Source organism: Hyla sarda, chromosome 9, assembly GCF_029499605.1.
Source record: "Hyla sarda isolate aHylSar1 chromosome 9, aHylSar1.hap1, whole genome shotgun sequence".
Taxonomy (NCBI): Eukaryota; Metazoa; Chordata; class Amphibia; order Anura; family Hylidae; genus Hyla; species Hyla sarda.
This window is the reverse complement of record NC_079197.1, coordinates 36373705-36401377: the sequence shown is the minus strand read 5'-3', so window position 1 is coordinate 36401377 and position 27673 is coordinate 36373705. Positions and strand designations below refer to the sequence as shown.

The following is a 27673-nucleotide window of genomic DNA, read 5'->3' as shown; positions in this document are numbered from 1 at the left end:
CCGTGATCAGGCATCTTATCCCCTATCCTTTGGATAGGGGATAAGAGGTCTAAGTGCCGGAGTACCCCTTTAAATACACAACTACAAAAATTCCAAGACAAAGACAGAAATAAATGGTTCCCTTATTAGCTGAAATTACTTTTCATTACGCCATTTCTGAGTGACTTTGTTTCTCCTTCATAAATGTTTAGATATTGGATATGAAAGGACTCTGTAAGAGCTTCTGAGAAAAGATTTATACAGAAGGATTGAGAGAGTAAGTTAAACATATGACAACAGAGGCTTTATAATGTTGTTTCAAAAGTCCAGTGAATCAAACTTTACCTTCCTGAGGAACCCCAAAAAAGTGTGGCGGAAAGTTTAAAAATATACAAAATGTTGTTGAGAAAAATTGGCAGGGTTGACACATTATTGTTATATCTGCAAAGGAAGATACGCCTTATAAACTCACGTCCACCATTCAGTATAGCTGTTTTAACTGAGATAACCAAAGCTGCACAATTTCTCAACAGCGTGTGTTTTAGTACAGGAAACAAGTGTTGGATATGATAAAGACATTTGGTTCAAAACTTACGGATAGTGCAGTTTCTCCCATAATATCCAGTCCGGGTGCAGTCACATTCATATTCTCCCTGTTCATACCTTACGCACACACCCTTGTGCTGGCATGGGTAGTAGCAGCATGGATTCACTAGAATTAAAATGATAGGACACTTAAAATAAGGATAAAATAGTTTACATCATAACTCTACCTCCACAGTAGAGCTAAGCCATTGTCTCTAAGGCCTATGGCTCAATACTACAGACATCTGCTGTCACCATATGGCATTGTATCCCCCCCCCCCCCCTTAAAAATCACAGGTATATAGAGATATGGCCTGAGCCATAGGTGCAGGTACAGGGCTATACAACACAGCTATATGGCCTGTTCTTGAGCCTTTTAAATACCCATACAGATAACAGGTACGTCAGACAAACTTGCCAATTTTCAGTGGGATCAGCTTAGGGCCTTATTTAATTGGGCAATTATTGTCCGAAAAGGCCAATATTACCACGTGTAATAAGTCTAGAGCTCAGAGCGCAATCTCTAATTTGAAACACTTAAAGGGGTACTCCACTGCTCAGCGTTTGGAACAAACTGTTCAGAACGCTGGAGCTCGTGATGTCATAGCCCCACCCCTTCATGACATCATGCTCCGCCCCCTCAATCCAAGTCTGTGGGAGGGGGCATGACAGCTGTCACGCCCCCTCCCATAGACTTGCATTGAGGGGGCGACATGTGACATCATGAGGGGGCGGGGCGATGACGTCACGAGCTCCCGGGGCCGGCTCCAGCGTTCGGAACAGTTTGCTCCAAACGCTGAGCAGCGGAGTACCCCTTTAATGGTGCATTCACAGGAGGCAAATTTGTTACAAGAATAAAAAAAAATCTGTTCCATACATCTTAATGGGGGTAGCATCGTAACATTGTTCATAAGGTTGAAAAAAGACCAGAGTCCATCAAGTTCAACCTATATTTAAATAAGTTGTACTTTCTAATAAAACATTCCCTTGAAAATACTTCTGGGATCTTTCATTTACTGTACACTGAACAACGTGAAATCCCTGCTGTCCATATAGACTAGCTAGCACAGATTGTTTATTGGGTGTAGGATCGTGCCAGGGTTCAGCTACTTTAAAACTGTAATTACAAGAGGCATTTGGTTGAAGAGGCTTCATTGTAGGCTAGAATATGCAATATCATAATTCATTGCAAACAGTAATGTGACACTGCTCTGCACTCATCTATGTGTATTCTAAGAAGAGCCATTTGTCAAAGTAGATATATTTCCTGTTCTAACAGCTGCTAGAAACAGCTGTACAGCTAATAGTCATACAACCCAAATGTACAATCATGTGTATGTTACTTCTGACCGGCTTTATACTACATATGGGATTTATCCAGTGTGAGCCGTACTACACCTGAGCATGTTACTTGTATCACAAAGGAAGGCGACTATGTAGAAAGTGATGTAATTCGTTTGGAAATACATACCGTTGGAGTTAAATAAATAAAAAAAAGTGTGGAAACTTTTTGAACATCCTTCGCAAACATCCCCCTACAAATGCAAAAATGTGCAAGTAGTATCCCAGACTGAGTTTAGCTTTAAGGAGAAAATGAATATGTTCTGGATACAAGTTTGAGGGTCCCAGAGCTGCAGGTTTGGTGCCCATGAGGAGGATAGGTATAGTAGTTTAGGGCACCTCGGGGTAGTAGTCCCTCTAACAGTCTTTTTTTATCATTATAGCTATGTGCAAATGACTGAATCCAGACACATAGGTAACTAGAAAAACAGCAACAAACTACTTTGAATCCTCTGATCACCAGTATGGACCGACTCCGTACAATACAGGTTAGTATAAAAGGTTACACAGTCTTAAAGCTGGATGCATGGGAATTGGACACAGTTCTCTTTAGTTGTGCTAGTAGTTGAAATATTATAGCAAAGACCCTATGGTCCTATAATGGCTTTTAGCATTGCTAGGGATTCCAGACACAGTCCAGTTAGGTCAACTCCACTGAGGAGAACGTTCACAGCTTGGAAATTTGTAAATGACTTTACTCATGTTTAGCTGTGCTATGATTCCCTATGACAGGGCGTAAGTTTAAAAAGGTCTTTATTTTTAAGCTATACAGCACTCTTACCAAAAGCCCACAAAAGATCCAGGGTTGACAAAAGAGCCCTTGCACAGCTTCTGTCTCTTCTGGCTTTAAGACTATTCTTTCTCTGGAGAAGAAACAGTATTGTAGAAACAAATACCCTCTCAGGAGTGACTGGGGACAGTTGTTGGGTAAAACCTCCTGAAACATCACATGTTGACGTGATCACAGTGACTGACTCAGAGGTTAGAATTTAGCAACTTAATCCTGGATTCTCTGGCAGGACCATGGCTAAGCTAACTTGCAGCACATTAGGCTTTGCTGGCAGCTACACACTATAGTAGACGTTGGGTAGTCTAGGAAGAGAGGATTGGACTTGGGAGACTCTAGCAGAAGCCTGTCTGAAAAAAGGTCATGTGACCAAAACCCAATGCATCCTTACACATTTCAACCAGTGTTGGCAGTACAGAAAAATGATTAATCCTTACACAACCTATCCCCTCAGTGTATACAAGTGTAGCAGTGGACAATTGTGATACCCAAGGATTTAATCCCCTAGAATCACTTTACAGCAGCACAACAACCTTTAGACTACAGCAGCTAGAAGATAGGTACCAGGACGCCGCACATGTCCCACTGGAAATTACCAATACGTCTTTTCTAAATGCAGTGTTTGTGGTAGAAGATGGGAATCATTTGAGTATGGTCTTCAAGGCATGTTAAGAGAGTTTATGGGTGAGAGTATAAGAATGAGTTTGTAAATTAAAAGATAATCTAATAGTAATTGAAACAAATAACTCTTAAAGGGGTATTCTCAATTTTTAAAGTTATACCCTATGCACAGGGGAGAGTGAATGGAGCTGCTTTGCACATGCGTCACCCACTGCATAATTTTAAAGGGGTACTCCGTCCATGTCAGGAACTGTCTAGAGTAGGAGCAAATCCCCAAAAGCAAACCTAAGCTGCTCTGGACAGTTCCTGACATGGACAGAGGTGTCAGCAGAGAGCACTGTGGTCAGACAGAAAAGAACAACTCAACGTCCTGTGGAGTATACAGCAGCTGATAAGTACTGGAAGGATTACATTTTTTTTTATAAAAAAGTCATTTACAAATCTGTTTAACTTTCTGGCGCCAGTTGATTAAAAAAAAGAATAATATTCTGCCGGAATTTACTAAAGGGAGACTCTGGTCTCTGTTCTCAAAAGCAAGGTGGGGCCCAGCGGTCCTATGGATAGGGAATAAAATTGCAAGGTGGGGAAACTTCTTTAAAGGGATCATCCAGGGTTAAAAATAAAACAGAAACAGCGCCACTCTTGTCCCTAGTTTGTGTGTGGTATGGCAGCTCTGCCGCATTGAAGTGAATGTAACTAATTAGTAATAGTACACACAACAACATATGTAAAACATATGATATATATATATATATATATATATATTACCTGTATAAGCTTATTGCATCTTTTGTAATTTATGTATCGCTCTTATGCCTGCTGCTATATACATTTATTTTACTTGTTTATATACTATCCCAGTGTGTTGGTTTCTTGCGATGCTTTTTTCCAATATTGTTCTATTTTATTTTTATTCTTTCTAATAAGAAAATATGTTTTAATATGCATATCTTAAGTGGCTCTGCTTCCTTTTCTTTGTGGTTACTGAAGATATGCTTTAAACTGAAACCCAAAGTATCAAAACCAATAATAACCAATGACTTTGTTGATCATTGTGCTTCATAACAGATTGTTATACAGTAACTACATTCATTCTACGCAGGTATATGTACAGTAGGTCTTTTTCAATTGGCTTCACAAGATACTATAAACTATGCACAGCAGGACCCTGCATTATGCAATACATGAATTATTGTGCTAAGATTTGTTAGCTGCTCTTCCTCTGCCGCACACTGGTGCATGGAAACACTGGTAACTTTTGGAAATGAAGAAAGTAAACTCCAGCTCGGCTCAGGAAAATGTGGCTTTATTCACATCAACGAGGCAACAGGTACAGAGAGGAAGTGACGCGTTTCGGCCAGGTGCTGGCCTTAGTCGTACGACTAAGGCCAGCACCTGGCCGAAACGCGTCACTTCCTCTCTGTACCTGTTGCCTCGTTGATGTGAATAAAGCCACATTTTCCTGAGCCGAGCTGGAGTTTACTTTCTTCATTTCCATTGTTCTGGGTGAGGTCCACACCTTCTCCTTGCTCGGGGTCCAGACCAGGGATAGAGCCGGAATATCTCTACTTTTTCACACTGGTAACTTTTGTATGAACCTGAAAAAAAAAATCTCCGAAGAATCCCCCATAAAGCTGGTATGTACAGTCTATAAAGCCGGTATGTATAAAAAAAAAAAAAAAAAAAGTAGCTTTAGTCAATGACCCTCTTTTATACAAACCCCGGCAACGTGTAACATCTGTTTTGTATTTTCATGTCATTCCCAGGCTTCACTGCATTTTCTTTACGTATCATTAAATTGACCCCTTCTGAGGTGTTTGTAAGTGCTCAATTTGTATCATCAAAAAATGACTTATTGTTTTATTCATTCATTCATTTATTTTTGTTTTTCCATTTTCGCCTTCCAAGTGCCCCAACTTATTTTTGCCATCAATAAAGCCATGCAAGGGCTTGTTTATTTATTTCTTTGGTACTTTTGTAATGCCGCAATTTTAGGGTTTATATTTGATTTTGTCAATCATTTTTTTGGCATTTTAAATTTATGCCAAAAATACAGAATGGAAAAAGTATCATAACATATTTATTCTGCATGCCAGTACAATGACAGGGATACCATATTTATATAGGGTGTTACTACATTGCAATAATAGAAACATAAAAAAAAAAAAAAATATATATATATATATATATATATATATATATATTTAATGTCATCACATTACAAGATCCATAACCTTTTATTTTTGCCTGATGGCACTCTGTTAGGGCTCATGTTTTATAGAAAACTTAGTTTTTATTGGTACCATTTTGAAATGCGAATGACTTTTTAATTATTTTATTTTCCTTTTTTTTTTGAGAGGCGGATTATCAAAATACCGCAATCATGGTGGTTTTATTTTTTTACAGTGTTCAACTTGCGGGATAAATACAATATTTTTTTGTTCGGGTCATTACAGATGTGGCTATTTTTAAATAGGTCTCTCAGGTGGCTTCTAAGCCTAACCAACTCCTAGCAAGAGCGGATTGAAGTTCCAGTAAACCAGTGCTTCTCAATTATTTTCTGTCATGCCCCCCCTAGGAAGAAGAAAGCATTTCATGCCCCCCGGGCGACTGTAAATAGTATCATTTGTCTATAAAATTGTTATAAGTACACCTCTGCATAACACTGTATCCTTATTAACGTATATGAGGCTCTGTACACTGACAACAAGCAGGGCTCTGTACACTGACAACAAGCGGGGCTCTGTACACTGAGAACAAGCAGGGGTCTGTACACTGACAACAAGCAGGGCTCTGTACACTGAGGACAAGCAGGGCTCTGCATACCGAGGACAAGCAGGGCTCTGTACACTGAGGACAAGCAGGGCTCTTTACACTGAGGACAAGCAGGCCTGTGTACACTGAGGACAAGCAGTGCTCTATACACCGAGGACAAGCAGGACTCTGTATACTGACAACAAGCAGGGCTCTGTACACTGAGGACAAGCAGGGCTGTGTACACTGAGGACAAGCAGGGCTCTGTACACTGAGGACAAGCAGGGCTCTGTACACTGAGGACAAGCAGGGCTCTGCACACTGAGGACAAGCAGGGCTCTGTACACTGAGGACAAGCAGGGCTCTGTACACTGAGGACAAGCAGGGCTCTGTACACTGAGGACAAGCAGGGCTCTGTACACTGAGGACAAGCAGGCCTGTGTACACTGAGGACAAGCAGTGCTCTGTACACTGAGGACAAGCAGGACGCTGTATACTGACAACAAGCAGGGCTCTGTACACTGAGGACAAGCAGGGCTCTGTACACTGACAACAAGCAGGCCTGTGTACACTGAGGACAAGCAGGGCTCTGTACACTGAGGACAAGCAGGGCTCTACACACTGAGGACAAGCAGGGCTCTGTACACTGAGGACAAGCAGGGCTCTGTACACTGAGGACAAGCAGGGCTCTGTACACTGAGGACAAGCAGGGCTCTGTACACTGAGGACAAGCAGGCCTGTGTACACTGAGGACAAGCAGGGCTCTGTACACTGAGGACAAGCAGGGCTCTGCACACTGAGGACAAGCAGGGCTCTGTACACTGAGGACAAGCAGGGCTCTGTACACTGAGGACAAGCAGGGCTCTGTACACTGACAACAAGCAGGGTTCTGTACACTGACAACAAGCGGGGCTCTGTACACTGACAACAAGCAGGGCTCTTTACATGGAGGACAAGCAGGGATCTGTACCTGAGGACAAGCAGGGCCTGTAAGAGAGAGAGCAGGGCGGCGGGCGCACTGCTCGGTGGCACAGTGAACTCCGACATGGTGGGCTGCTGCGCTTAGACGTAAGTTCCAATCGCCTCTCCCAGGCAGCCACACTGACAACCCAGGGCCGTAAGTAAGATCCAGCCGTAGAGTTGCTAGGCAACCAATGCCGTATGGGACGCCGCTTGTGAGTGAGAAGCACTAGTGAGTAAACTAAGTCACATTGAGTATAACAAGAATGACTGACATCTACATCTAGAAAAAATAGCTGAACAATTGACTCAACCTATTTCTACAGAGAATTTGACTTGACTCATATTTAAACCGGCTAAAATGACATCTAACAGGCTCCTGGAATTCACATTACACTACAGATCACTGCAGACAGAAACAGGAAATACATATCGTGCCAGAAAACCCCCATCACTAGATTCACCCACTAAAGGCCCATGAGCAGCTCTACTGCCGGTAAGTCTTCCATCAACTTCTCAGCATGTTGTATTTGTCTTGGACCAAATAAATGTACAACTCTCAAAACAGCATGTCAAGTGTTGAGAATGGTTAAACTGCAGTATATTAACCCTTTAATGAACGTGGATCTTCAGGTACCATATCTTTATGCATATATATGAATTTGTACAAACCTATGCCAATAAACATATGCTTTTGGCGTCCTGCTTCCACATTATCAGACTAGGAGGTCATACCTTAAAGGGGTAATCCACCCCTAGACATCTTATCCCCTATCCACGCCCCCTCAATGCAAGTCTTAGGGTATGTTCACACTACGGATTGTGAACGGAATCTCCGCTTGCAGAATTCAGCGAGCGGATATTCCATTCTGGCGGCCACCGCCGAAATACTTCGGCGGTAGGACTGCGCGACACAGCGCCGTCACCATTGACGGTTATGCAGTGTTCGCGGACTTCAGCGCAAAGAATGAACATGTTCTTTTTTCGCACGGAACAATTTCAGCGGCGGAATTGTCCACCGCTGAAATTCCGCAGTGTGAACGGATCTCACAGAAACCCATTCCCACTGATGTTTATGTTCTCAGCTCTTAATTCCGTTCGCGGAATTCCGCTCACAGAATTCCTCAGGAATTACGTAGTGTGAACATACCATAACAGCCTCTGTGATAGTCCCAACACCCCCTCAATGCAAGTCTATGAGAGGGGGCGTGACGGCAGTCACGCCCCCTCCCATAGACTTGCAATGAGGGGAAGTGATCGTGATGTCAAGAGCGGGGCGTGGTAGTGACATCACGAGCCTCCGACCCCGCGATCAGACATCTTTTCCCTTATCCTTTGGATAGGGGATAAGATGTCTAGGAGCAGAGTACCCATTTAAGGATAAGTTTACACTGTGGAATTTTTCCATGCGGAGATTCTGAGTGCGGCCTGTGCTGACTCGGTAGGGCTATGCGTACATTTCTGTTTCCATAGACACCAATTTATTCCAGGTGGATTCCGCCAAAAGAATGACCAAGATCATTCTTTCAGAGGCAGAATTTCAGTGGTGGAAACTCTGTCACGGAAATTCAGCAATATGAACTGTGTAGCAGATTCACATTGACAGTGATGGGATTCTGCTGCACTGGAATTTCTAAGCGGAATTACACTCGGATATTCCGTAGTGTGAACCCAACCTAAGAGTTTGTCTCTTATTTAATTCAATGTCTTTAGAAGTAATGCTGTCCCTATCACTGAGGCTGTTAGTTTTATGAAGACACTTTTAAGAAAGTCTTAACAAATCAAAAAGTAGAACTCACCCTATTGATTCCCCACCATTATGGTAGTTAATTGAGTCTCTGTTGTTCTCCATTTCCTGATCCAATCTCAAAACAAGGAAATGCCCACTCAGCCAATCATTTCCTGTGGAGTGTAGTCACTACAGCCAATGATTTGTTGAGTGGGCATTTCCTGCCTGTTGAGATGGGGACAAGTAGGTAAAGATAAGTAGGTACACAGGCACTGCTGGAACAGGAATGGGGGACTGGGCAACCCCTTTAAGAAAGGCACAAGTCTATCAATTCCAACCTAAATTACCAAGTTTATCCAAAGGAAGCAAGAAGCCCTATGAGGAACATGTCATTTGCACCATGCAAGATGAAAAATAATTCATTTTAGACGATGCAGTACATTTTGTAGACTTTTTTGTCATTTAGTCCTTGTCAGGTACCTTTAGTCCTTGTTCATAATTTGAGGTTTAGGGCGTCGTTCACATCACATTTGGTGCCCCAGAGACACAGATACATCAGGAAAATGTCAAAATGATGTGCTGACGTATCCGTGCTTTGACAGGCACGAGGCCCATTCATTTCAACAGCCCAAGCGTAGTCAGCTAGTGACTACGTTCGAGTTATTTTCACAACGTATCCTAGTTTTGTCTCAGACTAAAAATTGCTGCAAGCCATGTTTCTCATTCCGAGACAAAACTTGAAATGAAGCAGATGAATGTCAGCTCACCCCCCCCCCCCCCCCCCCCAACACTCTGCACGGATCCGCCCGGATCTGGTGCGCAACGTCAGCAAACAAGATAAAGATGATCCAGCAGAGCGATGCATATTCCAGCTTTATTATAAATAAAATCAGTACATCATGATAGATGGTGAAGAGAATTCTGGACGCGTTTCGAACGGCAATCCATTCTGTGACAAAGAACGGATTGCCGTTAGAAACGTGTCCAGAATTCTCTTCACCATCTATCATGATGTACGGATTTTATTTATAATAACGCTGGAATTTTCATCTCTCTGCTGGATCATTTTTATCTTGTTTGTAAAACTTGAAATGACCAGAATGTAGTCATTAAGCGACTACGCACGGACCATTGTAATGAATGGTGCCTGTACATGTCCAAGCGCGGATAAGCTGGCATGTCATTTTGACATTTTTCCGACCTATCCATGCCTTGAAGGCACAATTGTGATGTGAACCTAGCCTTATTCAAAGCACACACTCATATTCATCGTTAAACCAGAATTATGGAGCAGGAAAAGTTCAGTTGGGGGACAGCACCATTCATGTATGTAACATTTTTCCATGTAGAGATTCTAAAGTTGGAATTAATCAGATTTTGTCCTAAGTTTACAAAAATCTTTTTTTTTTTATGTTTTATGTTTTGCAGTGTATGCCTCCTGCTCAGTATGTAATTTCCATGACACCATGGTGTAGTGCGCAACAAAAGCTATGTAGAGAGCAGGGACACCTGTCATTTGGACAAGAGTCTCTGCTCTATGCGTTATATGTTATGTTATGCATCGAAACTTTAGGTCTTACACTCCATGAGCTAGGGCTGAATCTGTGTTGAATCTGAAATGAAGTAGATGGCCAAATCTTGGGTGGTTCACTCTTCTTTAATCATAACCTAAATTTACACTTTGTACTAGCTTTTTTGTAGAGACACATCCCTCTTACAAAGTCACCTACTTTTGAATAGGGCATGGAGACTACCTTCCTATATTGGAAGCAATCTACATTTGAATTATTACACATACAGTGAAATCTCCCTTAGTGGACACCTCCCAATGGGGACACCTCCCAATAGTGGACAGTTTTTAATTCCCCAGCAGAGTCCCATAAGAATTAATGCATTTGCACCCTCCGAATAGGGGATATTCCCAATAGTGGATGTGGACACACCCAATAGGGGACAAAACGATCCCAATAGGGAACAATATGGGACAAAACACTCCCAATAGGAGACAACCAGGAGTATGTGCCGGCCCTACCTTGTACACAGAGCCGCAGTCAAGGGGTACAGCCAATACCCCAGTAAGGGGCCCAGTCTCCCACTGCAGCCCCCTGCAGCAGCCCCAGCACAGAAGCAGAAGACATCAGTGGTCTTATGGTTCTATAAGTCCACCAGCCACTTTATTCACCCCGTCCTTCCTGATCCCCATCCCACTTTATTCCCCTTGTGTCAAATCATCCCCCCCCCCCCTTTTTACCCCCCGTGCTATTTAATTCCCCCTTTATCCCCCTTTGACACTTCATAAAGAGGGGGGGGGGTGATGAATTTACACAGAGGGTAATAATGGGGGAATGAAATGGCACAGGGGGGATCAAGGGGAAATTATGTGGCACGGGGTAAGGGGAGATAATTTGGCACAAGGCACAAGTTGGCACAGGGTATAAAGGGTGGATGAAATGATATGGGGGATAAAGGGTGAATAAAGGTCACTGGGAGATTGTACTGTAATATTGCTTTTTATCATGTTTTATAGGTGACTACACTCTGGGGTGAGAACAGTAAAGTATTCTGTCATTTAAAAAAGTTTTTTTTTTCCAATAGGGGACATCTCTCAATAGGGGACACTTATTCCCCGTGAGTGTTCGCTATTGGGCGATTCTACTGTATATACACTGGTATACCAATTACTACTAAATGTTGATAAACGTGATAAGCTGGTGCACATAGGCTGTTTTATAACGATGGCCTTATGTTTATGGACAGGATGCCATCATGACAGGCTGCCACAGACAGGTCTGAGGGTCAAAAGCAGAAAATGTCAAATTATTTAAATAATAATGGAAATGGAAAAGTTTAAAGGTACATCCTGTATTATCTTAAAACATCTGCACAGTCATCTGAATTCCGATGGGGATGTCTTCCCATGGGTGGGATACAGCTGGAAAAGACTTCAAGAAGTCAAGAGATTACAATATCCACAAAAATAAGGTTAATGGAAAGAATACACATATCAGTTTATAAACAAAGATTATTGTGTTTCCTAGATGAATAATTAAGACATATTAATTTTCTGGCGGGTGCTCAGCTTTCAGTAGACTGGGACCAATGCCCAGGATAGTCTAAACACATCTGACTCGCTCTGGTGATGTTCTACAGATCTGATATTTGGTATTTTAAATTTCAGAATAGAAAACTATGGTAATTCCTCCAACACAAAAGGCATTACATGGGCTGTACCAGATATTTAGATGAACCTCTAGTGTGCAAGTTAGACAACAGCTTAAAGGGGTACTCCACTGGCCAGCATTCGGAACACATTTAGTTCCGAATGATGTGTGCACGCTGCGGGAGTCGGCCACGCCAGCTCGAGATGTCACGCCACACCCCCTCAGGTCAAGTCTATGGGAAGGGGCGTGATGGCCATCATGCCCCTCCCATAGACTTGCATTGAGGGGGCATGATGTGACATCAGGAGGGGGTGTGGACGACCCCTGCAGCGCATGCACACAGCATTTGGAACCAAATATTCCGAAGGCTGGCCAGTGGAGTACCCTTTTAAGAACAATTTTGTCCAGTTTTTCTAAAATGTATCACTGCAGGGCCAATGGACTTTAACGGGTCAAACACTGTCTAATTGTGACTTTGGTCAGTCCATTTCCTGAACATGCAACGTGGTCGACCAATCCCGCACAGAGAACGTATACGTTCAGGATTTCAACGGAACATAGTAGTAATTAGACTATGTTCGTCCCATTAAAGTCAACAGGCCCAGAGTGACACATCAGGTTGTACGTTAGTATCCCTTCTTGACATTTTGCCAACTTACAGCTGTAAGGACACTCTGAAATATGATGTGAATGGGGCCTTTGAATGACTTGCAGTACACTGTAATGCTAGAGCTAGGTCAATTATTTTGCCTTACAGTGTGAAATGTAATTTTAACACAGGTGTGCGTTTTTCCTTTAATTTTCATCGGAATATTTACACTTTCTTAGTATATAAATCCATGTATTTACTGTATACACTGACACAGTTTTGCAATGAAATGATAAGCAATCACGTCTACTTTACACTAATGTTTAAAAAAAATAATAATAACACACTTAAAAGAAAAAAACATGAGTGACAAATATAATACATATAGGCAGACTTTTGGCAAAAAAAAATTGGCCTCCTCATAGATTAATGTTTATACCACAGGTTTACATTTTTCTTACTGTTATAATCATTCCAGTTCACTGCCCCCATCATGATAAACCAACCCCTGCCTTTATTTTTATTATTTGTTAGTTTTCTGCCTTGATATTGCTCTGTATTTTCTGCTCAGCCTCGAGTTCAGATTCACAGACTGAGAAGGGGCGTTCCCCAGCAGGCGTGACATCATCTGAAGCCATATAGGGGAGAACTTCCTCCCTCACTCTGCAACCAACTGCATATGGCAGTTAAAGGGGTATTCCAGGATTTTTTTTTATTTGACTATGCTACAGGGGCTGTAAAGTTAGTGTAGTTCATAATACAGTGTCTGTACCTGTGCGTGATACGGTTTTCTCACAAATCTTCTGTGATTTTCACCCCAATATTTATTTTTTACAGTATACAAAATGACTGTTGTCTCAGATTTTTCCCAGTTTGCAATGTGGCCGAGACCTGACTCACTAGTCAGCTGATGACAGGGAGCATGTCTGCGTCAATGGGTGGAGAGATCGCTTGATGGGAGAGGGATCGATCGGCAACTAATGCAACAGCTGTAGGCACCCTGATTGAAAACCACAGGTCTTTTGAATGGAAGCAGCTCATTTATGTTTCAATGGGTGGGGTGGCTGATGTGTGGGAGGGAGGAAAATTGAATTATGGGATTTGTTGTCAACAAAAGAAAACTGAAACAGGAAATACCAGTTCACAAAAAACTAGCCACAGTGTTATGGTAATCTCATGACATAGCTATTTAGCCCCAAGACAAGTGCAGATCCTTCCTAAGCATGTCCATTACTGTCTTTTTGTGAAACGTTTCCTTAAAGAGGAACTGGTTCCAGAAAGTTAAACAGATTTGTAAATTACTTCTATTTAAAAATCGTAATCCTTCCACTACTTATCAGCTGCTGTATGCTCCACAGGAAGTTCTTTTCTTTTTTAATTTATTTTCTATGTGACCACAGTGCTCTCTGCTGAGACCTCTGTTCATGTCAGGAACTTTCCAGAGCAGGAGAGGTTTGCTATAGGGATTTGCCTGACACAGACAGAGGTGTCAGCAGAGAACACTGTGGTCAGACTGAAAAGAACTCCAGAAAGAAATACAACTTCTTGTGGACTATACAGCGGCTGATAAGTACTGAAAGTATTAATTTAATTAATTTTTAAATAGAAGTAATTTACAAATCTGTTTAATTTTCTGGCACCAGTTGATTAGAAAATGTTTTTTTTTCCCCCCACTGTAGTACCCCTTTAAGACATATTTTGGTACAATATATGGCACAATGTGTCAGGTAAAATTTGAGGGAAATTGTCACCAGGGCAGCCCTTTTTACCACAAGGTATGAAACCTACTGAGTAGCCCCCAAACTTCTATGCAAGGTAATCCAATAAAACCCATACACTATTTAAACTGGGCATCCTTGTTGCATCCATGGCTCTAGTATTAGACAGTTGCACTGACAATAGTTATGCCACTGGGTAATTCTACACCATTCCTTATTTTTCCATAGTACAGTCTGTCCGTAGGCGGGTTTGGAGGCACCGGTGTTATCTATGCAGATCATATTAGGAAAATGCATTCCATACATTGCATAGAATTAGGTACCAGATACAGCCCGGTACTGCGCACAGGGGAAAGGCAGCAAGAACAGTTTACAATTTACCTCTACAGATATGTCAGCAATGGAACCATTTTTGAAGGAATACAGATTAGAGGAAGTTTTACATTTATCTTCTCCTGTTGCTATAATTTCCTTTTTCAGTAAGGATTTACAGCCTTATAAATACCTCTATGATCACTGACACTGTTAATAAGGTTTTCTTATAGAAGGCCCCTGAAGGCAGCCATTGCAGATAAGGTTCCTGGAACAACGTTGTGTTTACCATACAGCATCATTTAACTGTAGTGGTCTGTAAGGAGGGGGAAATTGGGGAATGTTGTAAATGCTATGGAAGGAATGTATCAATTAATGGCACCTGCTTTTATATATACAGTCACCCCCCCCCCCCCCCCGACCTACGATGGCCCGGACATACGATCATTTCAACATACAATGGCCAATCGGATGTTAAAGGCAGCATCAACATACGATGCTTTTATATGTCAGGGCCATCGCATAAACGGCTATCCGGCAGCGCAGACTGCTTCAGCTGCCACCGGATAGCCATTTACGCTGCCCCCTGTGGTCCACTGACGATCACTTACCTGTCCTTGGGGTTCCGGCGCGTCCTCTTCGGGATCCCCTGCATCGTCGGCGCTCTCCATCGTCGTCATCACGTCGCTGCGCACGCCGTCCCGTCATCCAATAGGAGCGGCGTGCGTAGCGACGTGATGGCGGCGATGGAGAGCGGCGAAGGAGAGCGAGGATGCCGGGGAGGCAGAGGCCTTGCCGGAGCGTCGGGGACACCCCGAGGACGTGGCGACAGCGATGGAAGGCTACATCCAGGGCAGCGGTGACAAGCGGTGACGGTCCGGAGCGGCGGAGACAGGTGAGTACAACTTCCTCTACCAGTGGTCTTCAATAGTGTTGCTCACGAATATTCGTAATTTGAATATTCGTTGCGAATATTGCGTATTCGTGAATATTACGAATTTTGCGAAAAAAATTTGCTATTACGAATATTCGTCTTTTTTTCAAACTGTTTTAAAAAATGAGCACATTGCAGGGATCTCCTTCGACTGATAAATGCAATGCTTGTATCATTAAAGACCCAGGGATGAGACTGTGAGGCGAAAGGTTTATGCATGCGAATATTGGGGGAAATTCCGCCCTACTTATGCCTGTGAGCCAATGAGAGTTCTGCAAGCACAGTTGTCAGAGCTTAGCAATGTCCCTAGCAACATCCCTCGCATGATGTTATAGCGCGAATGCGCAGACGAGCGACATTTCGCTATTAATTTCGCATTCGCAATAGCCAAATTTCGCAATTCAAAAAAATTTCACGAATATAACGAATATTCGAATTTCCCGAATATGGGATGAATATTCATCCTCATATTCGCGAAATTCGAATATGGCATATGCAGCTCATCACTAGTCTTCAACCTGCGGACCTCCAGATGTTGCAAAACTACAACTCCCAGCATGCCCGGACAGCCGTTGGCTGTCCGGGCATGCTGGGTGTTGTAGTTTTGCAACATCTGGAGGTCCGCAGGTTGTAGACCACTGTCCTATACTTTGCATTGCACGGATCCCTCAACATACGATGGTTTCAACAAACGATGGTCCATTTGGAACAGATTACCATCGTATGTTGAGGGACCAGTGTACTGCTGATTTTACTATAATCTATGCCAGTGACCAGTGTACCTTAAACTTATCTTGTATGTAACTTATCCCCTATAGGAGTGGGGCGTGGCCATGACTTCACAAGCCTCAGGCGCTGCACCCGGTGCTCTAAATGAATACCGGGTGCAGCAGGGTGATCGCGAAGGATAGACTTGCATTGAGGGGGCGTGGTCATAACATCACGAGCCTCCGGCGTGCATCGCCAGTCATCCTTCACGGACCGAAGTTTGCTCTGTGCAATGGATGTCTGGGCCGGGATCCCCTCGATCAGACATCTTATCCCCTATCCTTTGGGTAGGGGAAAAGATATCTCCGGGCAGAGTACCCCTTTAAAAACCTAAAGTTTGTGGCAAAATGCGTGAATTTTTACAAATACTGTCCACAGTCAGTTTTGTAAACCAGGTCAGAGTTGGTATAGACTCGCAACAATAGCGGCACATGGCAAATTAATTACAACTGCAGAAAAACGACTTGATTTTAAAGGGTACCTCTCATCAAATAAACTTTTGATATATTTTAGATTAATGAATGTTGAATAACTTTCCAATAGCATTTTAATGAAAAATATGCTTCTCGCTATTGTATTTTTCCCGATCAGTCCTGTCAGCAAGCATTTCTGACTCATGCTGGAGTCCTAAACACTCAGAGCTGCCAGCCTGCTTTGTTCACAGCCAAACAGGCTGTGAACAAAGCAGGCTGGCAGCTCTGAGTGTTCTCCTTTGTGAACAAAGCAGACTGGCAGCTCGTAGGGTTTAGGACTCCAGCATGAGTCTGAAATGCTTGCTGCCAGGACTGGTAGGGAGACCCCTAGTGGTCATTTCTTCAAAGTGGAAAATTAAATAGAAAGTAGCATATTTTTTAATAACATGCAACTGTGAAGTTATTCTGCATACATTAATCTATAATATATCAAAAGTTTTTTTGATGAGAGGTACCCTTTAACATACCTACATGGTCATGAGAAAAATCGTCCAGATGAAAAACAGTCTAAATACAATTTGTCTGATCATCATTTCCACATGCAGCCTCCATAGACATTAGATTTTAATGGATTGCATCCAAACTATAAGGTGAGATAAGACATAAATGTAGGAATTCCTGATATTAATCATATCTGATTAATCATATCTGTCTAGATTTGGGTGGAATTTAAGTGGGATTGTTATCATTGTTTACAATCTTTTATTTACATTCACTTTACAGTTCTTTACATACTTAAAGGGGTACTCCGGTGGGGGAAAAAAAAAATTCAAATCAACTGCGCTGCGGAATCTGTAGGCGCTATATAAATAAATAAATAAATGAATAAATAAATAAACTGGTGCCAGAAAGTTAAACAGATTTGTAAAAAAATCTTTCTATTTAAAAATCTTAAAAATTATTAGCTGCTGTATTCTACAGAGAAATTTGTGCAGTTCTCTCTGCTGACACCTCTGCCAGTGTCAGGAACTGTCAGAGGTGTCAGCAGAGATAAGTATTGGAAGGCTTCAGATTTTTTTATAGAGGTAATTTATAAATCTGTTGAACTTTCTTGCACCAGTTGATTTGAAAACATTCGTTTTCCCCTTGTTTCCACCGGAGTTCCCCTTTAATAAAAAATGAACAATACGCAATGTGACTAGGCCAGATCCTCAAAAGAAGAATCAACTGGCACTGCTATAACTCATAAACTACCATGTAAAGACCATACTAAAGCAATGATTGATGGGACACAGTCAACTGGTACATAATATGGAGGGAGAAAAAAAGAGAGGAGAGAGGACAGCGCCTCGTGTGTTATCCTAGACACCAGGGTCCCAGCCGGGACTGGAATAGTGAGGTCTCTTTAAATTTGTCGCTCACCAGACCTTTTAGGGTACTAGATGTGGAAAAGGAGCGAACTACAAGGCCCAAGGTCCAATAGGAGAGGATAGGATCTTCTCCCATGCAAGAAAAGAAAGGAGTAGGAAAAACTGAACCTTTGTGATCGCAGAATCCAGACCATTCAAACACCAATGTGTCAGAGAAAAGTGCCAGGAGGCACTATACTTATTAACAAACTTCCAATGATGCGTTTCAGAGGGTATATCCTCCTTCCTCAGATTTGCATTGATGCCAATGTGTTTTTTCCTCCTCCCCTTCTAAAAATCATAACACTTTCAATTTTGCACCTACAGACCCATATTAGGGCTTGTTTTTTTTTGCGTCACCAATAGTACTTTGTAATGACATCAATCATTTAATAGCCAAATCTACGACAAAATCAAAATATATACATTTGTGTGGTAAAATTGAAAGAGAAAAATGCCATTTTATAAATTTTAGGGGCTTCTGTTTCTACACAGTGCAAATTTTGGTAATTGCAATGATCAGTGTAATTGGTGCTCTGCTGTTCTAGCATGCCATCGCTGGCCAGAGCCTTAGAGCACTGATCGGATGGCGAGGAGGCAGGTAAGGGCCCTCCCGCCATCCACTCAGCTGATCAGCTCCACTAAGCTAACCAGCACCATTGACCCCACACTTTAGATGCCGTGATCAACTTTGATTGTGGCATCTAAAAGGTTAATGCCAGGCACCGGCCTGATCTGCAATGCCTGGCATTAACCATGGGTCATGGTTGTCTATAGCGACCGGGACCCACCGGGTTTGAAGCGTTCTCCACTCGTGAAAGTAACGGGATCAGGGCGTACATGTACGCCCTCTGTTCTTAAAGCATACCTGTCAGATCCCGCACACAAAAAAAAAAGTTATATGTTACTCAGTACCTAATCCTGATCATGTACATGTAATTCTATGTCTCTATCACCCATATTTCACTAAAAAATAGCATATTAACATTGCTCACTGTCTTTTCCATCTTGTCAAAGGGAGGGGAATGTCCCTCTTTTGCCTTCACTGTGATCCTCCCTCTCCCTCACTCTGCTGACTCATTGCTCCCGGGAACCTGGCAGCCCTGCTCTGTTTTTATGCTGTACACACACATATACACACAATGAATATTGAAGATTGTACTCTTCCTGAATTAGTGCAAAGGTTTAGTGCTAAAAGTACAGTGGTTTCCCATGTCATTCATGTGTGTCATCCTTAAGCTGTCCTGTAATGCTAGGACTTGTAATTTTGGAATAGTTGGAGGTACAGTGTTTGGATAACTCCTTTTTGCAGCAGTGTTGCCTTCAGTTGTGTGCCTACAGCTTTTGCAAAACAAAATCTCCCAGCATGCCCAGACATCCTTTGAGCACATAGATAATAATAAAATGAAAATGAAAGAAGTTTGGAACAACCAGGCTCTATCCACCACATCAAACTAAGTAATTGAGGGAGGAGGTCCTTGGTAAGAGAGGTGACCAAGAACCCAATGATCACTCTGGCTGAGTTCCAAAAATCGTATGTGCAGATGGGAGAAACTTCCAGAAGGTCAAACATTTATGCACATGGCGATACCACATATGTTCATTTTATTTTGCACAGTTTTTTTAATGGGAAAAGGGGGGTGATTCAAACTTTTATTAGGGAAGGGGTTCAATAATCTTTATTCACCTTTTTTTTCACTTTTTTTTTTTGCAATGTTATAGCTCCCGTAGGGGGCTATAACACTGCACACACTGATCTTTTACATTGATCAATTGTTTCTCATAGGAAACCATTGATCAATGATTCTGCCGCTTGACTGCTCATGCCTGGATCTCAGGCACTGAGCAGTCATTCGGCAATCGAACAACAAGGAGGCAGGTAGCTGTCCTACAGCTGTTCGGGATGCCGCAATTTCATCGCAGCGGTCCCGAACAGCTCCCTGAGCTAACTGGCAGCGTTTTACTTTCACTTTAGACGCGGCGATCAACTTTGAACGCAGCATCTAAAGAGTTAATAGCGCGCGGCACCGCAATCAGTGCCTCATGCTATTAGCCACGTGTCCCAGCCGCTATCAGAGGCCAGGCCTGACCTGCTATGATGACACACTGTGGCCCCGCGTTATAGAAAGGGAGCGGACTAAGGGTGTACAGGTATGCCCTAAGTCTTTAAGGAGCTAAGCACACAGCAAAGACAATATAAGATTGACTTAGGACAAACTTTGTGAATATCCTTGAGTGGCCCAGCCAGACCCCTTGAACCCAATCAAACATCTCTGGAGAGACCCAAAAATGGTTTCCACAGACAGTCCCCATCCAACCTCACAGAGCCTGCAGAGAATATTGGCATAAAAATCTCCAAATCCAGGTGTACAAACCTTGTAGCTTCATACCCAAGAAGACTGGAGGCTGTAATTGCTGTCAAATGGGCTTTAAAAGGGTACTCTTCTGAAAAACAATTATTTTCAAATCAACTGGTGCCAGAAAGTTAAACAGATTTGTCTGACCACAGTGCTCTCTTTTTTGTCTGACCACAGTGCTCTCTGCTGACATCTCTGTCAATGTCAGGAACTGTCCAGAGCAGGAGAGGTTTGCTATGGGGATTTGGCCCTGCTCTGGACAGTTCCAGACATGGACAGAGGTAGCAGCAGAGAGCACTGTGGTCAGACAGAAAAGAACTACACAACTTCCTCTACAGCATACAGCAGGTGATAATTACTGGAAGGATTAAGATTTTTTTTTTTATAGAAATAATTTACAAATCTGGCACCAGTTCATTTGAAAAAAAAAAAAAAAAAGTTTTCCACCTGAGTATCCCTTTAACTCACTACTGACTAAAGGGTCTGAACACATGTCAATGCAATATTTTAGCTTTTCTTTTTCAAAAAATTAGCAAGATGTATAACACTGTATTTTCACCATAGACTGTTGCTCTACAATGCTTCAACATAAAATATCAAAAAAGTGAAAAGGGAAAATGTTTTTGTTTTCTCTTTCATGAACTCCATCTGAGACAGGCAGCACAACACGCACATTGTGGTCAGTTGAACATTAACATTTGTCGTTTCCTCACGGTATTTGAATTATTGGATGTCTTACTCTTTTGTCTTATATTACACTTTGGTAGATCTTATAAAGATTTCTACTGCTCCCTTGAAAACCATAGATCTTGTAGTGTGTGAATTATTATCCATGGGGACAAATGTGCCTTCTAGTTAACCCCACAATTCTGCAAATGGCTAAATAGAACATTTACATAGACGTGCAGAAGGAGGGCAGAAAATACCCTATAATCTGCTGGTAGATTGCTCTGAGAAATTCTGTTTTTTATAAATTAGTATTAGAGACTTGTCCAGACTGCTGCTAATATCCTTTACATAGATGTATTGAGGTATCTGGAGATGCTCAGAACTGGAGAGGTGTGAAATAAAGTAGAGGTCATGGGGGTACACAATTGATGGCAATGTTAGTAATCCAGTAGAAATAAAATGACATGCCAACCTCCAGGGACTGCCCACACAGCCAATCACTGGCCGCAGTGGTGACTCTCCTTAGACAGCGATTGGCTGAGTGGGCAGTTCCTGCAGGGGTGGCATGTCCCAGGAAGTAGGAAGAAGATGAGAGCACAGGTAGCTATCAGAACAGTAGCGGCGGGGGATCAGTGCAGATGAGTATGCTTTTTTTTTTTTTTATATTATTATTTTTAATAAAGAATTTCATTCCCAGATAACTCCTTTTAAAAGTTACTAAAATTGTGTTTAAGAGCCAAGTAAATAAGATTTACAAACAGATAGTAATTATACTGCATAATCTGCAGTGTTCTCAATAGAAGTGCACTTCCTCGTTAATCTTAGCACAGCAGAATGCTTCATATCCAGTGTTGGGAACAGAGTTCTGTTTATACCTTGGATTCTTTCTTGCTTTATATGTATATTTTTTAATAATTTGCTATAGAATTTAAAAAAGCATTATAGTATTTTTTTTTACTTAAAGAGTACCTCTCATGATCTTATTACATTTTATAAGCCTCCCAGTTCACTGCCCCCATTATGATAAACCACCCCTGCCTTTATTTTTATTATTTGGCAGTTTTCTACCTTGATATTGCTCTGTATTTTCTGCTCAGTCTCAGTCAGATTCATAGACTGGTAAGGGGCGTTCCCCAGCAGGCATGACATCATCTAAAGCCATACAGGGGAGAACTTCATCCCTCACTCTGCTACACACAGCCCAGAGCAGTTCAGAGTGTGAGATGAGCTCTGATTGGATAAGGCTGCACACACACCCCACAGCATTTCCTGCTTTTGCACTTCTGCCAGGCCAGCAGGAGTCTAAAGTCTGTGCAAAAGATGAGGGTAAATGTGCCCTGGACAAAAAGGGAGACACCTAGTGGCAGCTTTTTTTTAAACACAAATAAAGCATAGGAAACCATTTTTTTTAAACAAACTACATTAAAAAGATTTTTTATTTACCATAAGTAGTGCAATAGCAAAAATTCGTTTTAATAAGAGTGCCCATTTAAATGGGCATTGTCAGATTCAAAAATATTTTATATGTTGTACATAAGAAAATTTTATTTCCTTTTTATACAAATCGTGGCTCATAAAGCCATGACTTTGTCCAAGCTGAAGCACAGGCATGGATAAAGTCCAGCAAGGCTAAGTTTCTGCCAAAGTCAGAAGTGGATCCATAAGGGAGGAGAAGTGTAAGTCCTTCCTTTATATTTCCTATTCCTTTTGAATACACTTCTGGCTTTGGCTCAAAAACTACAGTAGCAGTATTCCAAAAACTGCCGGAAAAAAAACCAAGTGGAAACTTAGCCTAAATGAGGGTGGGCTCCTCTGTGCACTCCTCTGTCTGATAGCACTCCTTCGAATCTGACTGTGCCAATTTAAAAAAAAAAAAAAAAAAAAACGCCTGGCTCTGGCTGAACATGAAGAGTTAAATTACTCTAGTTGGGCTTGAGCTGCTTGGAGCTCACCTGTGTCGTTTAGGTGTGGTCCTCAGCTCTGCTACCTATCAGGTATCCCTGATTACCTGCCAATATAAGCTAGGAGCAGTAATCAGTTCATTGTCTGTGAAAGGTTATACCTTAGCTGACACCTCCTGCTTACTGGATACTTGCTTGTTTATTGTTTATTGGCTTTTACCTTGACTCTTAACTCTGTTAGTTTGTGAGCCTCCAGCAGGTTCCCGACACCTACTTTTTTTGTTTTTTTATTATTTTGCCAACGCTGCCCCGGCAATTAGCAAAGAAGGTTTATCATAGTGGTTGTCAATCCGTTACTTAGGGCAGATAGGCAATAGGTAGGGACAGTGGCTGTGGGTGAGTTAGGGCTTCACTGTTCCCTGCCCATAATTGACAACTGTCATTTGCCCTTCAGTCATGGTGGGAACACTTTTTGGTGATCAATATCATGTAGGCATATTCTTCACAGATTGAAAGCTGGTTGCCAGGAGTCCAGTCATTGTAATGGCTAGCATTTTGGCATTGAGGTTATGCCCTGTTATAGCCAGTAGAGAGGATGGCAGTGCTACAGCAATGCTAGAGAATAGGCAATAATCATATTGGGGAACAGTGCAATATGAGCCTGTTCAGTGCCAAGGGACATTGCTTGTGGCTGAGAGGGTCATTAAAGATTAAGGTAAATGTTCCATCTATCCCTACGCCACATCAGTAGATGCTTTAAACTAGTGGGTCTGTGGTTGAGTCTGTGAGCCAAGTCATTATCAGTGAAATAAAAAAAAACATGGGAGGCCTGACCCATAGGAAAGGAAAGAAAATATGAGAGGGCTCCCCCTTCTTGATAAAATCCATGTAAAAAAGACTGCTAGGCACAGATGCCAATTGCTAATAGGAACCACCTTCTGGTGAGGCCACAAGAGTGCTGTGACACCTTCATTGTGCTGACTGAGGTCAAACCTTCAAAGTTTAAGTTCTGGAGAACCCCTGTGAGCAAATGGGAGGGGGGGGGGGGGGGATATTCACCGAAAACACATACTTTGTATTTACAGATAGATAAAGTGCAATAGTGGGATTATTTTCCCAGCCAAAAACTATGAATGTATCATAAACATGGTAGACGTATATGCAGGGGGGGGCAGCGGCGTGACGGTCGACACAAGGGGGGGGGGGGGGTGGAGTGACGTCCCATCTTCTGTCTTAGAAACAAAGAGGTTTCCAAGACTGGAGACGCAGCCTCGCATAGAATCTGGGTGCTGCACGGGCCCCCTGTGTTCAGACATCTTATCCCCTATCCTTTGGATAGGGGATAAGATGTATTTAGCTGGAATACCCCTTTAACCAGAAAATCGGGATATGAGGAGCCCAAACTACAGGACATCACAATAAAAAGAAATCCTATAGAGATGACTTGACCCATTCATCTTGCAGATTCCAGACATGAAATACTGATAGCCTCAGTCCCAGAAAGAACCTTATTATTAGTAAAGCAGGTGATCAGTATGTGTATATATGTCATTACTTTTAAGAGAGAAGAATGAATGAATACTTCTGTGTTCACAGATTTATGGCCCTGCCGAACACGTGTCTTGCCATCTGTGATATAATGTACAATATAATTTCCACTTGTTAATGTTGTCCCCAGCTGGTTCTGGCTCCTCATATATTATGTTGGTTTTTTTTAATTCTTTTTACAGAAATTGTTTCCTGGAATATCATGTTTAACTCACTTTTACAGATTCAGATTGAAAAAAGAATGGAACACAGTTTAAAAAGCTTTTTACCTCATGGCAAATACATCACAAATATCACAAAACAAAAGTTAGACTGGGTTCACACTACGATTTGAACTACGGTTCCAGTATACGACTGGGAGGAGAGGTCGACCACGTTTTTGCCTGCGGTCGGGAAACCGCATACGGCCGAAAAAGCAGCCAACCGGAGGCAGCGGTTCACTCCGGTCGGCTCATAGACATACATTAACTACGGTTCCCGAATACGGCTGAGTGCGGGCGCCGCGATTAAGTCCCAGACGTATACGGGAACCGTAGTTCAAATCGTAGTGTGAACCCAGTCTTAACCAGACAAACATTCTAGAGCGGTGGGTAGGGACTAATTACTCGCTGGGCTAAAGATGCTGCAGCCCATGGGCCTCTGCTGCTGGGGAGGGCCTCCCGACACCATACTGATTGATGTGTACTGTATTTATTTATTTTGTTTTTTTAATTTTTAAAAACATTTGCCAGTTGCTCAGGCTGATCCTCTTGTTGGTTTAGGCTGGGGTGGCACTGAGTTTCGCACTGGAGGGGTGCTTTGGGTCAGACCCCCCCAAAGACATTAGGCACAGAGCTGATACTGACCCTTCAAGAGCAGCAGGGGCTATTGGTAGCAGATGTGCCATGTACAGGCCCGTCATAGGCATGTACCTGCTGCAGCTTCTCCGAGCATGTGCCGTAACTAACATAACTAACATATGGTCTGAGGGACAGAGCAGAGAGTTCTGGAGGAGGACAGATGAGTTTGGGAGACAGAATGGTCTGGGGACAAAGGGGTCTGGAGGACATAGGAGTCTGGGGTACACAGGGATCTGGAAGATGAGGACAAAGGGGTCTGGAGGAGGAAGACAGAGGTTTAGAGGAGGACAGATGAATTGGGGGGGGGGGGCAAATGTGTCTGGGAAGAACAGAGAGGTTTGAAAGGGGTCTGGAGGGGGATAGTACAGGGTTGTTATTAAGCCAAACTGAGAAGAAACAGAGTGGGTGGCAGGGTTATACTCAGAGGGCACAGTGTGTGGAAGGTTTAGATTTAGAGGGTATGGTGTGTGTGTGTGTGTGGCAGGTTTATATTCAGGGAGCAGTGTGTATGGCAGGGTTTTAATTATTATTGTCTCCGTATAGAGGATAAGGATCTCCTGATAACGTAAGGAACCAATGATATCTGCATCAAACTCTGCAGAGGGAAGATGTAGCTGGAAGATGTCATGGCAGCCAGGAACAAATGGAGACAAAAAGGTAACAATGCCAAGAAGACACCACCAGTATGTCACTGGATGTAACTGCACTGTAATTACTTATGCAGACTTTAAAACTTTGCAAAGTCTGAAGTCTTCATGCATTTCCATTCACTGAACAGGGGGCTGGAGGGAGGGGTCTACAGTATAATTTGTTCATCCAGCCCCTCCTGTGGGACTTTTCTAACTAAAACCTGTCCATTTGAAATAATGGAAATGTTCATAGAACACCTTAAAGGCAGAAATCAGACAGTGGCCCAGATTTATCCATCTGCCTGAAACCAAAATAGAAAAAAAAAATCAATTTAACCAGATGAAAGAAACCAGGCACAGTGCTGCAATTTTAGAATTTAAAGTTCTGCATAAGTACATGGAGCGGCATTACACTAGTCCACCAATGCCTGCTAACTGCTGGCTGCTACAACTACCACTAGTCCATCATTTTCTGCAATAGAGGACAGGGCATTGTGTATAGTAGATAACACAATAGTAGAGTTCAGTGCACTGTGTATAGTAGATAACACAATAGAGGACAGTACACTGTTACAAATGTATCTGGATAGGTTGGAGGTTTAGGCTAGAAAGTGGCAGATGAGGTTCAACACTGATAAATGAAAGGTTATGCACAAGAGGAGGAAAAATCCAGGCTGGGATTATGTATTAATTGGGAAAACTCTGGGAGCGACTGACATGGAAGATAAATTAGGAGTTTTTAGTAAACAGCAAATTCAACTGCAGGAACCAGTGTCAGACAAATAAAACAATGAGGTGCATCAATAGATGCATAGCTGCCCACAACGAGGAAAAAATTATACCGCTGTACAAATCACTAGTCAGACCACACATGGAATACTGTGTACAGTACTGGGCACCAGTGTACAAGAAAGATATAGTGGAGCTGGAAAGGGTTCAAAGACGGGAAACCAGAGTAATAAGGGGAATGGGAGGACTACAGTACCCAGAAAGATTATCAGAATTAGGGTTATTTAGTTTAGAAAAAGAAGGCTTACCTAATAATTATGTATAAATATGTGATGTCCCAGTACAGAACATAGGCCTGTACTACACTTAGGCCCTGTCAGGTTGAGTCCCTCAGTGACCTGCGGGCTCTCCTGCAGTGTCTCCCTGCTGTTAGTACAATGTTATTTATTGTAATAGGTATATAGTCAGTATGATAATGTATAGACAGTATAAAGGACCTTTGGAGGACTAATGTAATTGTCTAAAGGACCTTTGAGATGTCACATGTTATGTTTATGTTACCCAGAGAGTCATCAGCTTAACACATGACCCGCAGCTTGACCTATGGGCTTTTGGCTCAGCCCCCCTTTATAATGGGGCGGCCATTACAATTATCTCTTCTTTTTTCCTCTCTCCTTCTACTGGGGTACAGTCAAGACCAGATGTCTCAGTGCTAGTGTCCAGCTACCTGGAAGGCCTCAAATCTACCGTCACTTATAGTGAGTCAAGTCTATGTCTGCTGTCGTTACCTACAGTCCAGTAAGGCCTAAAGTGAATGATCTAAAGTCCATTACAAGTATAATTGGCCCCAGCAAGCTGTGAGGTCCTTCTGTTTTCCTGGCCACCTCTCTGGGATTATGACCGAGCTGTAGAGACTATAACAACTGTCTGACTTCAGTAAA

At 42.4% G+C, this 27673-nt stretch overlaps 1 protein-coding gene and 1 long non-coding RNA gene across 2 annotated transcripts in view; one reads left to right on the top strand and one right to left on the bottom strand.

Annotated features, from left to right (window-relative positions):
* PTGS1 (prostaglandin-endoperoxide synthase 1) overlaps positions 1 to 27673 on the bottom strand; it is a 90313-nt gene that overhangs the window by 38747 nt on the left and 23893 nt on the right. Inside the window, exon 3 of the mRNA XM_056537954.1 lies at positions 575 to 691. Within this exon, the coding sequence (XP_056393929.1) occupies positions 575 to 691 (117 nt within the window). The remainder of the gene's footprint in view (positions 1 to 574; positions 692 to 27673) is intronic.
* Positions 139 to 27673, top strand: LOC130290383 (uncharacterized). The gene is made up of 4 exons (XR_008847590.1): positions 139 to 256; positions 2289 to 2393; positions 25918 to 26031; positions 27424 to 27673. It is a non-coding gene; the product is annotated as an uncharacterized LOC130290383 (long non-coding RNA).